Below are 15,727 nucleotides of genomic sequence, written 5' to 3'. Positions count from 1 at the left end.
TTTGGAAAGCACTGATTAGGACACATATAGGAAATAGAATATTGTCTGTGTTCCTTGTTTGCTATCGGTTTAATTCTACCGTTCAAACAGTTGCTTTTTTCAGTTCAGAATTTACTCCCTGACAATATTCTCCAGTGTCCTGTACAAGTATTCATGATCTGTGAAGATTCCTGCCAATACATCCATTTACTAGAATATTCACGGGATGCAAACAATAAAAAGGAGTGAACACAGCCAAAGGAAATTCCAGGCTTTTTAAATTATTTTATTTATACAACTGCTTTCAAGGATCTTTTGAAGTACCTATCCAGCTTGGATCCTGATGATTTGATAGTATTAATTACTTCCCTATAATTCATATTGAAAATACAAATATGTTCCACAGCGCTTTTATATAAGAGAAGCTACAATGAACTAGTTAGGCCATTATCAAGCAAATCTTAGTAAATTTTTTTAATGTTATTTGTCACTGTGATACAAGGAGGTGTATCATCACTAGGTTCATGTTAAAAACTTCTCTTTCTAAAATGTTTTACTCATACATTTCATATATGGAGGGAGTGGGGTTCTGAAGGCAAATGCATATACTTTCTCTCTTTTTTGTACTACTTAGAGACAGGGATGACAGGTCATTCATTAGGGATAACTTGTTGGTTATGATGTGCACACCTTAGCTTCTTTAGTCATGGTGAGATGAAACAGAAGCAGAGAAGCAAGACAGAGGATCTTTTGATTCTTAGTGAAATCGTGCATGTGATGAATGATCACTGTGACCAGTAATTCCATATGGATAGAAGATGTGAATTACTAGCATGGCAGCTGGAATGTAGCACTGGGCATGGGCATACCTCTGCTGTCCCTGACTTGTATATTAGCACACTCCAATGCTAGTTTATTCCAAGAATGACAGGCTTCATGCTGGAAGTCCTATCAAAATGCCACACACAATTTTTAGAGGATGTAATGCTTCAGGAAAATATTCAGTTTCTACTTACTTGCCAGGAACAAAATACAGTGAAAGAAACATGTTTGCTCTGGCACAAGTGCTAGGGTGTGAAATTCTGAAAGCTTTTATATACGGTTAGGCACATGAAGTCACTAAACAGGATTCACAATAGTAATTCTATGCAGTGGGCTACAGGGGTATGTCAAGCCACTGATTTTCCAGAGATTTTTGTTTTGCGGACCTTCTATCTGAAAATAGATTAGTACAATTCTTAGCTATGAGAAAAGTCTCCTTAAATTGCTTTGAAGAGGTGCCATGTTTGAGCCACAGTCACCCTTTTTTGCTTGTTTTCAAAGATTTTGTGCACATAACTTAAAGTCAGTGCCGTTAGATCATCATTTGTTTACTCTTCTTGCACATGTATAGATTCATAGATTCATAGATGTTAGGGTCGGAAGGGACCTCAATAGATCATCAAGTCCGACCCCCTGCATAAGCAGGAAAGAGTGCTGGGTCTAAATGACCCCAGCTAGATACTTGTCTAACCTCCTCTTGAAGACCCCCAGGGTAGGGGAGAGCACCACCTCCCTTGGGAGCCCGTTCCAGACCTTGGCCACTCGAACTGTGAAGAAGTTCTTCCTAATGTCCAGTCTAAATCTGCTCTCTACTAGCTTGTGGCCATTGTTTCTTGTAACCCCCGGGGGCGCCTTGGTGAATAAATACTCACCAATTCCCTTCTGTGCCCCCGTGATGAACTTATAGGCAGCCACAAGGTCGCCTCTCAACCTTCTCTTGCGGAGGCTGAAAAGGTCCAGTTTCTCTAGTCTCTCCTCGTAGGGCTTGGTCTGCAGGCCCTTGACCGTACGAGTTGCCCTTCGCTGTACCCTCTCCAGGTTATCCGCATCCTTCTTGAAGTGTGGCGCCCAGAATTGCACGCAGTACTCCAACTGCGGTCTGACCAACGCCCTATAGAGGGGAAGTATCACCTCCCTGGACCTATTTGTCATGCATCTGCTGATGCACGATAAAGTGCCATTGGCTTTTCTGATGGCTTCGTCACACTGCCGACTCATGTTCATCTTGGAGTCCACTAGGACTCCAAGATCCCTTTCCACCTCCGTGCCACCCAGCAGGTCATTCCCTAGGCTGTAGGTGTGCTGGACATTTTTCCTCCCTAGGTGCAGCACTTTGCATTTCTCCTTGTTGAACTGCATCCTGTTGTTTTCTGCCCACTTGTCCAGCCTATCCAGGTCTGCCTGCAGCTGTTCCCTGCCCTCCGGTGTGTCCACTTCTCCCCATAGCTTTGTGTCATCTGCAAACTTGGACAGAGTACATTTCACTCCCACGTCCAAGTCGCTGATGAAGACATTAAAGAGTATCGGTCCAAGGACCGAACCCTGCGGGACCCCACTGCCCACACCCTTCCAGGTCGAGACCGACCCATCTACCACGACTCTTTGGGTGCGACCCTCTAGCCAATTCGCCACCCACCGGACTGTGCAGTCATCCACATCACAGCCTCTTAATTTGTTCACCAGTATGGGGTGGGATACCGTATCGAAGGACTTCCTGAAGTCCAGGTATACGACATCCACCCCTCCTCCTGTGTCCAGGCGTTTCGTAACCTGGTCATAGAAAGAGACTAGGTTGGTCAGGCACGATCTGCCCGCCACAAACCCATGCTGGTTTCCCCTCAGCATAATTTGTCCTGCCGGGCTCTCACAAATGTGAGCCTTGATAATTTTTTCAAATACTTTACCAAGGATGGAGGTGAGACTGACCGGCCTATAGTTGCCCGGGTCCTCCTTCCTCCCCTTTTTGAAAATGGGGACCACGTTAGCCCTTTTCCAGTCCTCCGGGACTTGGCCCGTGCGCCACGAGCATTCAAATATTCCCGCCAGCGGCTCTGCAATGACGTCGGCCAGTGCCTTCAGCACCCTCGGATGGAGCCCATCCGGGCCTGCCGACTTAAAGGCATCCAGTTCTTCCAAATGACTCTGCACCACCTCAGGATCTACGCATGGAAGTCTGGCGCCTTGCTGCTGCCTCTCTACAACCCCAGTGAGAGACTTGTCGTGCCCCTCGCTTAGGAACACTGAGGCAAAGAACTCGTTGAGGAGTTCAGCCTTATCCCCTCTATCTGTCACCAATTGCTTCTGCCCATTTAGCAGGGGTCCTATTCCTCCCTGGGCCTTCCTTTTACTCCCTATGTATCTATGTATATTAGAAAGAATGCAGTTTTGCTTAAGAGAGCAATTATGTGCTGTATGTCTGGCAAATTTTGACTTTTGTACAGTGAATCCAGTATAAGATTAGGTATTGTATTATTGCTTTCACTCATGTTTGGCCATTAGATGAAATCACAAAATCCCATTATGGAAGTTATTTGTTATTTGTCACTGTGATACACTGTGATTTTCAGACCTAAAACTGAAAGGGGGGGGGGGGGAATGCACACACACATTAAAAGGGTACAAAGCAGATATTTCATATCTTTGTGCATATTTGACACCAAGTCCCTGGAATTCAAGTTGACTGTACTCTGATTTTTTAAAGGAAAATATTCAGTGGCTGCTGTGCCCTTCCAGCGCAGATTTGTTTGGTGTGAATCAGGAGAACTGACAGAGCTTGTTATTGTAGGACTCAAAGCAGAGGCCTGGGACATTTTTTTTTTTTTTTGGTAACATAATCCATTTATTGCTAAATGTGAATTTAAGACTCAGTTTCAGGGTTGTTAACAATAGGTTAGGGAGGAGAGATGAGTTTCAGAATGCACATGTGCATGCACTTGCACATATCAGTGTGAAAATTGGAAAGCATTGTCAGGAATGGAATATCTGGGCCCCAAATGTTCTTAAAGCTGGTACCAGGATATTACCAACATCCTTCTTAAAGCATGGGAGGAAAGTATATTTATAGCGGAAGAACATATAGTATTTTGGGTTTTGTTATTAAAATACAATGGCCCCAGAAAGAGCATTAGCACCAACACTCTCTCTGCCTTTCAGATATATTCACACACCACTTTCTATGACACAAACACAATGCATCTGGTATCAGTAATTTACAGAAATGATGCTCAACTTTTTTGGCCGGTAGGCCTGATGGATAGTGCCCAGGGTGTATGCTGACCAGATCCAGTTGGTGGTCCTGATCTGGTTCTTGGGGCAGTCCCAGTAGAGTGACCTCATCCAGCCGTTTGGAACAATTTTTGGGGGGAGGACATGTGACCCAGCCCTGATCCAGCTGTAAAGAGGGGGGAGGGGCCAGTGGGGGCTTGGGTTTGGGTTTTTGGAATTTGGCGGGGGGAAGGTGGCAGTATTGAACGCCACCGCTCCCCCACTGCCAAATTTCCCAGCAGGCTGGATTCCAAGGCTGGGGAGCCCAGCAGGCTGGATTCCAAGGCTCTGTGCCACATCTGACCCACAGGCCGGAGGTTGAGCACTCCCGATTTACAGAGATAACAGTAATTTTCAGACCTAAATCAACTAATGATCAATCTAGCAAAATACTATACATCCCTATCTTGTTATATACTACCAAGCACTCTATCACTCTGAACAACCCTATTGTTGTTTGCTTGTTTTTGGTATGCTAGGTTTTCCATTGTTAAGCCTCAAGTATCATATATGTTTTTGCTAAGAGAGATATTCATACCTTTTGCAGAGTAAAACCTAGAATTCCTGCTTACAGTACTTGAAATATCAGTTGCTCTCATTTGCTTTTCATTTTTTTCATTCCCTCTTCCTTTTTAATATCTCCATATCCACTTCAGGGACAGGTAGCTTAATTTCTATCATATGCAGCTTTACAGGGTATTAGCTTTGCTACACATGCCAACAAATGAGCTAGACTAGATGTGCTTGAAAAAGCCTACAGCCTACAATATTCATTCAGGAAACTTTGAATGAAGTAAATCCATATGTGTCTTAATGTTAGTGTTCAGGTCAGGGTTGTGTTTTCTGGCTGACAACACTATTATGCATAATCCACGTTTTTTGAAGAGCTGCAGTAATGTTTCGAATATGGATGCTAAAGCCTTTCATATGGTTGTTGTTTAAACTTGAAATTTTGGCCCTTAAAGAAAAAAATAATTAAAACTCCGTTTTGTTTTATATTACATGGCTTGTATGTTTATTCTATTGAGCTACAAAATGCTGTAGATTAGTTTTCAAAACTTCCAAACAATGACACAAAGTTTCCTGCAGAACCCAAAACTACAGAATTAATAGAAAATTATAATAATAATAATGTTAGAAAAATCCTATATGACTTAACTTATTCTATATAAATATCTAACAGAGATACAATTTTATAATACATTCTACAGGATGGCCCAAAATATCAGTAGAAAAGGCTTTGTTTTCTATTAAATTCCGCTGAACTTTTCTATAATTAGGATTCCAAAACTATGACATCTTTAATGATATTATTTCATTCTTGTTATATATAATTACAAGGATTATTGTTATTATTACCATTATGGGCTATCTATGGGCTGGAGGAAGAGGGAACTAATGGTGGAATAAGCAAAGGGTCAAATCCTGCTCTCTTAATTTATCTGAGTATTCCTGTGGGTTTGCCTTATAAGGATAAGGCAAGATATATATATGACCAGACCTTTTATAGGTTGCCATTGTTGTCAAAAGAAACACCAAGAATTATTTAAGTTTGATTTATTTACTTGGTTTAAAATGTCTCAGTTGATTGAATTTGAGATATTTTCATAGAAACAGTTTTGCATATTGTGTATTTACTTGTAGAATTAAAACAGCTGTAGACATGGATCTTCAACTGTCAGATTTATTTTCCCTCCAATGCCAATTTGATATTTTGGGCTATGTAAAGCAGGCTCATAAATAATAGTAGTAAATTACCTTCTGGTAAGCTGATGTGAGTGTAAAAGTAGATGGCATTTATATACCAAAAAAGCATAAGGAAAATAAACCTCAGGTACCTGCAAAAAAAGCAGCCTCATTTTCCAGTACAGGGTGCTTTTCCCAGTACAACTTTCTCTTTGTCTTGACTAAGCAGAGTGCAGTCTCTTACAGTAGCTAACTTACACTAATTTATACAGGCATACTGACTGACTCCTGGATCTGGTCCATTTATGGCACCTCTGAATTCAGCCCACAGTGCATAATCAGGAAAAGGGTATAGGGCTAACTTCTGTTCTCATTTCACCAGTCTATTTCAGTTTGATGTTTTAAAATGCTAATGGATCTAACTAATATCTTCAATGACAAGTTACAGAATAAATTGCATCTAAGAAAATGCCCCAGCCTAAGCACATGAGACATTTTCATTTAGGCAAACATAACACTAGCAAAATACAGAAAGAGACTGGAGAAGGATGAAGCAGATGACCTAATAGCAGTTTTCCATTTCTGACATCCCAGGTTACTTTAGGGCCAATATCTACTTCACTTGCTTTTCAGGGAAATCTACCATAGAGTTCAGCTAGAATTTTTCATAGGTTTGGACCAGAGAATTTGACTCTGAAGAAGTGAAATTCAATGCCATTCCTTCCTGTGTTGATCATTCCCTTTTCACATTAATGTCTTAGTATTCCTGTACCCTCTTTATGGCAGAAATCGTTTGGTAGCTTGAATGGCTTACCTGTTGCTATGGGGAATTAAATGGATAACATGTGCTATTGTCCCTAATTCCTCAATTAAAACTCTGAATTTTCCGTCCATCATCCATTGGTCTTTTTGGCAGTCCCTTATGATGTGTGGGCTTGATTCATGTTTGGCCATTCTTATCTCAAGTCATTTTAAAATTAGGCTTCCAAGGTTTGAGCGTTCACAGGAAAGTTTCTAATTGTAGTTGTTGGGTCTTATTCCAATTCTCCTTGTCCTCAGTAGAACAGTGAACATGATTAATACAATAGTCTTACCAGTAAGCACACATACATTGCCCAGTGGTTTGACATCCGTTTCTTATATTTCAGAGGAGACGATGATTTTGAAGGGTGGGTACATGTAAACTGTGGTTCCAGTATTTGACTCAAAAAGTAACCCTGGAAATGAATAATAGCCCCTCTGAGGCTTCAAGCTTTTGCTTACTTGTACCCCAATAGACTGAACAGCAGCTGTTGAATAATTTTAATCGGATAGTCCTTCATTTTTAACTGTCATTAGCAAGCCATTGAGACAGTAGGAAAGTACTCTGTCTAGTCATCCTGTTAATAAGTTTATTTTGGTGTAGTTAAATTGTTTAACACTTGACATCTACTCCATCTTCCCCTTTTTTTACTTTTACATCAAATGGAACGGTGGCTGTTTCATTTGAAATTTTAGAGACAAAGCCCATATACATTATGTCTGATGTGATGATTTAGTTGGGGATGGTGCAGCTTTGAGCATGAGTTTGGACTAGATGACCTCCTGAGGTCCCTTCCAACCCTCATTTTCTATGATTCTATGTCTAAAATGTTGGGATTCAGTATATTCTGGTTTTATTCCCTGATTTACATGTTAACTCATTGTGCATCCTTGGAAAGCTACTTAATTTCTTTAAATCTCTGATTATTTATCTGGAAAAGAAGAGAAATGAATCATTGACTACTTGCCCTTTCTTAGGGATGTTGTGAGGTTTAATTTATGTTGGTAGAGTGCTTTGAGATCCTTAGATGAAAGTGTAAAGTATTGTTACCATTCTAAAGTTTATGACCAAAATCCAGTCTTTTACTAAAAGGCTTAATTCTCTTCTTGCACTGATGTGAACATGGACTAAATCAGTAGTGTTATACCTTTATTAAAATGTTGAAAATGAGAAAAAAATAAAGTGCAACACACTGAAAAATAAGACCACTATGATCCTTGGAATTTGATATTAATATAATGTTAATGATGAAGATATTTGACAGGTGTATAGAAGATCAAACTTCTCTCCTTTTCCATGGACTAATCAGAGACTTCCTTAGAAACTCCAGCATCAAATAACAGTTGCATCTACTTTCAATTACCTGATTTAATTTTTCAGAAATTAAGAACAGAAGCTACTTTTTCAAACTCACAACATGTCATGTATTTAGAAACTGTCAAAATAGGATTCTGCCATAGTATTCTGTGTATCTCTAAAAGTCTTCCTTTTTATAATAGATTTGTACAATATTTTTTGTATGTAAAGGTATTTCCTATGAAGCACCAAGGAAGTTTGGATATTTCCTAGATTAGACTATTTAAAATGGATGTGTGCCTTCTCTGAAATCATATACTATGACTACAACCTTTCATCATTTTCCTTTGCATTCATTATGCATGTAAATAGTTATTGAAAACATAAATATTTCATAAGTTTAATTTTTAAAACATATTGCCTACGGTCCCTAACTTCATCTCCGCTGTATACCCTTTTCCTCTATAGCTGGCGATATTTAATTTTGTGCCTACGAAAGAAAATAACTTATTCTGTTAACACTCCTGTTTATTTTTAATAAAATATTAACAGCTAGAACACACTGGACCAAATTTATCTCTGATACAACTCCATTAAATTTAGTGGAGTTATATCAGTGTTTTATTTTCTTCCACTATATTTTTTCCTGTTTTATTCCTCTCTCTTTCATGAATCAAATGTGTCATAAATGCACAGTAGGTGTTAAAAAACCAACCTGGCTATGTCAAGGCATTCTGTTATCCACTAGCCCAGCCTTAACAAAGTAGTATACGGGGATTATAATACTGTTGGATTATCGTGAGGAGTCTCCTTTTCATCTGATTTATTATTTTAGTTTGTCTGATTTTTAAATGGATTTACTGAGCATATTCCATAATTCTAAAACATTTCTTCTCTATATTTAAGGAGCATGAACTGTAGTGCTTGCATAGAATTTGTGCTATTGATGTCATTTTAATAACACAAGCTGCTTCTTTTCTAAAGCTGGTAATCACAAATTTCTTTTCAATGCTGTGTCCTGGCACTTACAAAACCTTTTTTTTTTTGTACAACTAAGGGCCCTCAACATATATTGTATCTACTACTGTGGCCTGGTGTCTAACAGGCCTGTAACTTGGCCAGATCCGGCCTATGTAATGCTGTTTGTAATGAGAAATCTAAACAGGGAATGGCAGTGAGGCATGAAAGGAATGTGTTTCCATTGGAGAAGTCAGTGTAGAGAAAAAGTATAAGCAAAGCCATGTCCAGAAGGTCTTTTCAGCTGGCCAAGACGGAAGACTAATGTTATTGTACATTGGCTGTCACCCTGCCAGCCCTCCCTCACTGATTTGTTTTCTCTTATAGTCTCTTTTTCTTTTTCTTTTTTTTTTCTTTCTCTCCTGACTGTTTGCTCAGGTGGACAGTGACACCATTTGGAATGAGCTACATTCGTCCGGCGCTGCACGCATGGCTGTTGGCTGTGTCATCGAACTGGCTTCCAAAGTGGCCTCAGGAGAGCTGAAGGTGAGGTCTGGGTTGCGTTGTGTGTGGGAAAACTGGGGAAGAAGCTGAAAGAGAGATGTTATTATTATGGAGTTGTAAGGAGGGTGGAGGGGAGAGAGTGGGAAAGATGGGTCACTAAGGTGTGGTAATCTAAGTAGCTCTGCAAGGTAGTTGGCAGATTTTATTACTCAAAGCCTTCAGTTCACAAGGGAAAATTATGTTGTCAGTAGACTATAGTATTTTTATTTTTAGAGCACAAAGGTGATTAGGGAGCTATGGTCCAAGTTAAAATTACTCATAGTATGTACTTATCTGGTATGCAGTTCTGGACTTCCCTTTTGAAGTGATATTTTAATATGATTATTGAGTAGTATCTATAACCTCAGAATACCACCCAAAGAGAGGAAAGGTAAATAGTGGATTTGCAGGTTATGAAGGAAGAGGAAAATTGTTGATTAGGAGAGTAATGATCCACAGTATGCCTTTCCCTGAAACAACTTCAAACTGACTACGCTTCATTGTTCTTCTTCTCTTGCTTTTTTGTTTTCCTTTTACATGATCTGAAAAGAATGATGTACCAAACCCAACTTATCCACAGTCTAAACAGTTTATAAAAGCCCTGGACCTGACAGACTTTGACATTTTATTTGGTATTTAACAGTCCTATTTAAAGGTACACCATATGCAGCTTGAATGCAGACTTGCCCCAGTAAACATTGTTGGAGCTAATACAACTTCTTAATGTAACCATTTATATACTTTCTAGTCCAGATATGAATGAATTTAATTCCATCACCAAATCTGAGGTAGGAGATAAATATTTAGGGCCAGTTTACTATAATTGGTGTACCTCAGATATACCTAGAATACAATATTCTAGGCTATTCAGGTAAAGTATTATATCCCCAAATCCAGTTTTCAAATGTGGATAGCGACGTTTCACATTTAAGTGCTTAAATCACTATTTAGTCACTAAAATCAATATTTGTATATTCATGTTGTGATTTGAGACCCCAAATGTAGAATTGGGCACCCTCACAAAGAGCTGTATTGTGGAGCCCTTATTCAGCTTCGTGAATAGTGTCTTTGACTACAGGTTAGGCTTTTATATACAGTAGCACTCTGTACAGTTTAAAGTGCAATATTCCAGGCCCTTGGGACTACTGGAAGATTTGAGGAACTTAAAGCAAATTTATATCTGTCACAATTGTTGGACACCCAGCAGTATTTAACAGAATTTAAAATCAGGCCTAGATTAGAAGAATCAGATAGTCTTTATGTGCAGTTGACATGACCAGGATCTCTTGTAAGACCTTATTGCTTATCTCTATGGATTTACGATGTCTTTCACACTGTGTGATAACTCTTGGTTGTTTATCTCTATGTGATGAATGACTGCAAAAAAATAAAACATGAGCCACTATAAGGCCCCAGTTGCTACTGCAGTAGCAACTATCTGAAGACAAATATTTTAAATCCAATAGTAACTAGCAGTTTCCTTAAAAAAGGTTTTTAGAGATGCTAAATTAAATCTGTCTTAAATTGAGCCATTTAAAACTTTGTCACGCAACACTTGTAAGAGACAGAAATGCAGCTGTTTATAGTGACTCACAAAGCTGTTACTATACATCAGACCTCATTCTTTGCTAGTGGAAGTGGATAGATGAAGCCCAGTTATGTCAGTGACAGTATGCTGATTTACCAGCTGAGAATCTGCCCAAACTATTTACAATTTATGATGAAAGGTCCTTATGAAAAGGTTACTAAGGCCTTATTTACATTAGAAACATTTATGAGCAAAAGTTCTGCTGATATTTTGCTACCAACATAGCTATTTTGACAGTGTGCAGTTACATTTGGCTGTCTCAGAAGGTGTGGCAAACAGTAACAGCACCAGATTTTATCAGCAAAAGACATCACACTGTAGGTCTGTCTTGTGCAACAAGGTAGTGCCATGCTAAGACCTTCCTGAGACTACTTGTGTGCTAGCCCCCAAAACAGAAGTAGTGTTAGGGTTCTGCAAATGCGGTAATAAACTCTGTCTCAGTGAAGTCAATTGGCAAGCGTGAAGAAATGCACCAACACAGCAACAGTTTAGGAGCCACTACTTACACAGCATGCATGGCATCAGATGATGATGAAAGCAGGGTAGACTTGCACCTTATAGACTAACTAAATTAGGCATTATAGCAGAAGCTTTCATGAGCTGAAGCTCACTTTATCAGATGCTATGAAAGGACATGCACAAAGCAATGTATAAAATGGAGAGAGTGATTTGAATACAAAACATAGGAAGGGAAATGGAGAAGAGAGTGGGAAGAGGGGAGAGGAAAAGGGAGGGGTACAGGACCAGGAGAAGCAAACAAGCGAAGAACCTATAGGAACAAAGGGGTCACCAAAGCCGATCCAGGTAATGGGATCAGAAGCCATAGGTTTAAATCATACTTTACCCAATCCACTCTGTGGATGATTGCTTGTTTTATAATTTCCTGTTCACATACATTTTTAAAAGCTTACTGCCTAAGAACAGCTATGCTGAGGTCAGCAATGGAGAGTCCAGGGGTGGTAAAGTGTTCTGCAGCAGGCTTTTGTGTCTATCTGGAGGTTATTATGTCAGATCAGTGTTCATTCATTTTTTTCATGTAGCGATTGCCCTGTCTGTCCAATGTAGACATCAGAGGGGCACTATAAATAGGCGATGGCATATATGATGTTGGTAGAGTTGCAAGGGAATGAACCTTGGATGTTATAATTTGTGTTATTCAATCCAGTGAGGCTGTGGTTTGTATTGAGGAGGGGGCACAACAGGCATCTGTGTCCACCGCAAAGCCTGGTACCCTGGTGAAAAAGGAAGTGAGGTAGCCTGTTGCTTGAGAGATGCTGTTTGAGGTTGGGAGGCTGACTGTAAACTAAGACAGGTTTGTTCCCCCAGGAAGGACTGGATCATGAATGGCCATTAATGATGTGTCTAAGCTAAGCTATCCAAGCTGTTAGCTAAGGGGTGACAATCAGAGGGATTTTGTTGTCCCTATCCTAAGATTGGTATTATATCAGGTGGATGCAACATCTGCCTGGCTTTGTTGGTTTGATTGGCTATAGTTTGGGAATTGTATTTTAAGTGTAAGAATGCTTACTTTCATACTTTAAAGACGTTGTCCCTATTAGTGAGATCAGAGCATATATGGTTGTAACAAAAAGCTTAGCTGTAGACCATGGATGTAGTGGTTTGCTTAGGATAAAAGATGATGGGGTGAAGGCAGTTGTCATGGTTGTTTGATTTCCAATATGATGTAGGAGCGATCTGGCTATTGTAAACCTTCAGTGTAATGTCTAAGAAATGAATTTGCTGGGTAGAGTATTCCAGAGTTGGAATATATATAAAGGGGTGGAAGTTGTTAAAGTCCTAGTAAAGTTTCTGTAAAGAAATCAGGTTATTTCTCTAGGGGGTGATCAAATGATGATGTCTTGTGTCTTATACACCTCATTTCAGTGTCCCCTCTACCAGCATCTATTGTAAATATCTCAAACCTATTATTAGGGTGGAAAAGACATTGCCTTTGTGCTGCCATAAAAATTTGTATCGTGGCACCAAGGCAAAATAAACAAATGTTCATACTCCTTGTCATGCCACAAATGTTTACAATTTGAGACTGCAGCAAAGATGGTAATAGTTTCTGCCACTTAATTGCAGCAAATGTCTGTTTGTTCTATGCCAAGAGAGCACAGGCAGCCTGGAGCTGCCTGCACTCTTCAGTCTCCCTGGGCAGGTGCTCCCAAACCTGCACACCCAAGGAATTTTTGTACAGGATCCCCCTCAGGCCCCTGGAGTGCCTGCCCAGCATTTCCCATTTAGGCATGCTCCAGACAGTCTCTAAGGCACATCTCTAGGTACAGAACCCCAACTTTCCTTGCTTACAGAGGTGCACCTTGCAGATTCCCCAGGTCATGTCTCTGTAAGTGGGGAAAGCCTGGGCTCCCCACTTAGAGGCACACCATGGTGATTGCCTGAGGCATGTGTCTGGAAGAGGGAAACCCTGGCTTTCCCCTCTTACAGAGACATTTCAAGAATCTCTGAGGTGCGCCTCTGTAAGCGGGGAATGCATCATCCATTTTCCCATGGAATTGGGCCTCTGACTGATGAGAGACAACAGGCAAGGTGTTTTTTTCTCAGTGAAGCAGATCAGCTGTAGTAGGACACATCCTGCCACAGCTGATCCACTTTATTTGGCAACATCTGTTTATATCCTCAGTTTGTGTGATACATTAGTAGTTTCATTAGAGATCAAAGAGACCGAAGAGTCCTCTCTCAGAAATTGTCTTTACAGACTGGATCTGAGTCAATGTGGGGTAGGAGAATTTAGTACATCAGAAAATGAGGTATTGGACACTGGGATGTCTTTAACCTGACACTGAGCACACTGACAAAGATGCTTATTTATATACAAAAATATATGAAATATTTCAATGTAAATGGTGAATGTTTAATATGAAACATACAAATATTTCATGGAACTTACATTGATACAATTGTGTGTAAAAATAATTTAAGCACTCACTTTAGTTCATACTAGGAAAGTCAAGTTTTTATAAAGTCTTTCATGTTGTAAGACACATACTATTCAGGTAAGAAAAAATAAAATATTGACATCACTGGAAAAAAAAAAGTGTCTTTAACCATAGAATAACTACTGTATAGGCAATAACAAATGCAAACTGCCACATATTGCTTCAGATCTGTCTCATTTCTGGGACTGAGAAGACTTTTCATTTTCCTTGATCATTCACTCCTAGGTTTCTGCTTGACACTGCTAAGGTACTGTACAGACTGATGATAATAGTTTTGGGATATAGATACCTACCCACTCTGATACCACACAATCAATTTAGAAATATCACAAAACAACAACAATGTAGGCCAAATACAAACCAGTGCCCAAGAAGCGAAAGATAGATACAATATACAAACACTGGCCTACCTTCAGAAGTTATATTATATGTAATGAATGGAAACACCCAATACTCAGCTTGAATCCAGTGCCTAAAGCATCTGACAGAGTGGGAATTCAGATACATTCCTGTACTTAACATTTCCTTTAGATGCCTCTGGGCTTTCTAAATTGCCCTTTAAAGATATCTGACCCTTAGTGAATTCCTCTTTATTTTAGTTCGAAACCCTGGTAAAACATTGTGAGAACTTTTCAGTATTTCTGGTTGATGGAGAAAGTAGCAGTGTAACAGTTGTTGTAGACATGTAAAATAATACAGTTTACTGAAATTTTCACTCTGGGACATATGGGTAAAATTAATATTTTGCTTATCAAGAAAAGATATACCTACTCAATGGGAGATTTAATATTGTTGTTTGTCATTTGACTGAATTAGATAGATAGAATTACCCATCAAAACTGAGCTTTTTTATTGTTGCTTAATAGATACAGATCTTTAAGATAGATTTTAAAACAGATGTAGGAGCACCACATAAAATAAATAATGTGATAAGTATAACATAACATGGTAGACATGTAAGTACTTAGGTAGGTGCAATTCTATTCTAGCCTATTCAAGTCCCTGAAAATCCATATTATATCTACTTTTGAAACACACCATTCTCTGACCCTTAAGACTGAAGCACAAAAAACCATTAGGGAGGAGGAGGAGCTGCCCATCTGTAGCTGTATTAACAGCTGTATTAACCTGCAGCCATCCAACTGTATTAACAACTTGTCAGGGACTGAAGTAGGATGGAATGGAAGCATATATAGGTACCTAAAATCTACTCAGGTACATAATAGATTGTATTAAATCTGGCCCATAGTTATCTTTTCCCTTTTACTAATAGGCCTTCCTAAAAAATAATTTAGATAGGTCCTCAGCTTAGATGTAATTTAGTGATAAAATCTAGTTCTGGTAAGCAAGCTGGTCTTCACTTAACCATGGAAGCGAACAATGAACTCTACCAATGGTAGAGGACTTGCAATTTCTTACATATAACGAGTAGGGAACTTGGAATGATTGGAAAATGGCTCTGTCTGCACCATAGCATCAGGTAAAGTTCAATATGTAATGAAGTCAGCTAATGACAAGATTTAAAAAAGGAACTTCAAAAGGTTTGCTTCTGTTCTCTTAGAAGAGCTAAAAGAAAAAAAAATGTTATTTAAAAGACTGCTCCACAAGCATAGAGAGTGATCCAAAGTCTGATGGGAATTCTCATAAACTACAGTGACCTTTGGATCCTACCCATGTGGTGACAAATTGTTGTTTCTAAGATCATTTGAACCACTAGTTTACCTTGTTGGTAAAATATAGAGCCTTGCAGGATTCACTGTGTAAGATGTCACAATATGATAAACAACTTGTTGCATATTTTTGGCAGCATTGAGCTTGGGTACTAGACAA

At 39.3% G+C, this 15,727-nt stretch overlaps 1 protein-coding gene across 1 annotated transcript in view; it reads left to right on the top strand.

The window, feature by feature from the left end:
• HDAC9 (histone deacetylase 9) overlaps nucleotides 1-15,727 on the top strand; it is a 657,492-nt gene that overhangs the window by 459,047 nt on the left and 182,718 nt on the right. Inside the window, exon 17 of the mRNA XM_059728942.1 lies at nucleotides 9,245-9,352. Coding sequence (XP_059584925.1) covers nucleotides 9,245-9,352 — 108 coding nt within the window. The remainder of the gene's footprint in view (nucleotides 1-9,244; nucleotides 9,353-15,727) is intronic.

Source organism: Alligator mississippiensis, chromosome 5 (genome assembly GCF_030867095.1).
Source record: "Alligator mississippiensis isolate rAllMis1 chromosome 5, rAllMis1, whole genome shotgun sequence".
Taxonomy (NCBI): Eukaryota; Metazoa; Chordata; order Crocodylia; family Alligatoridae; genus Alligator; species Alligator mississippiensis.
Note: the sequence above shows the minus strand (reverse complement) of the source record. Positions and strands in the feature narration are given on the sequence as shown.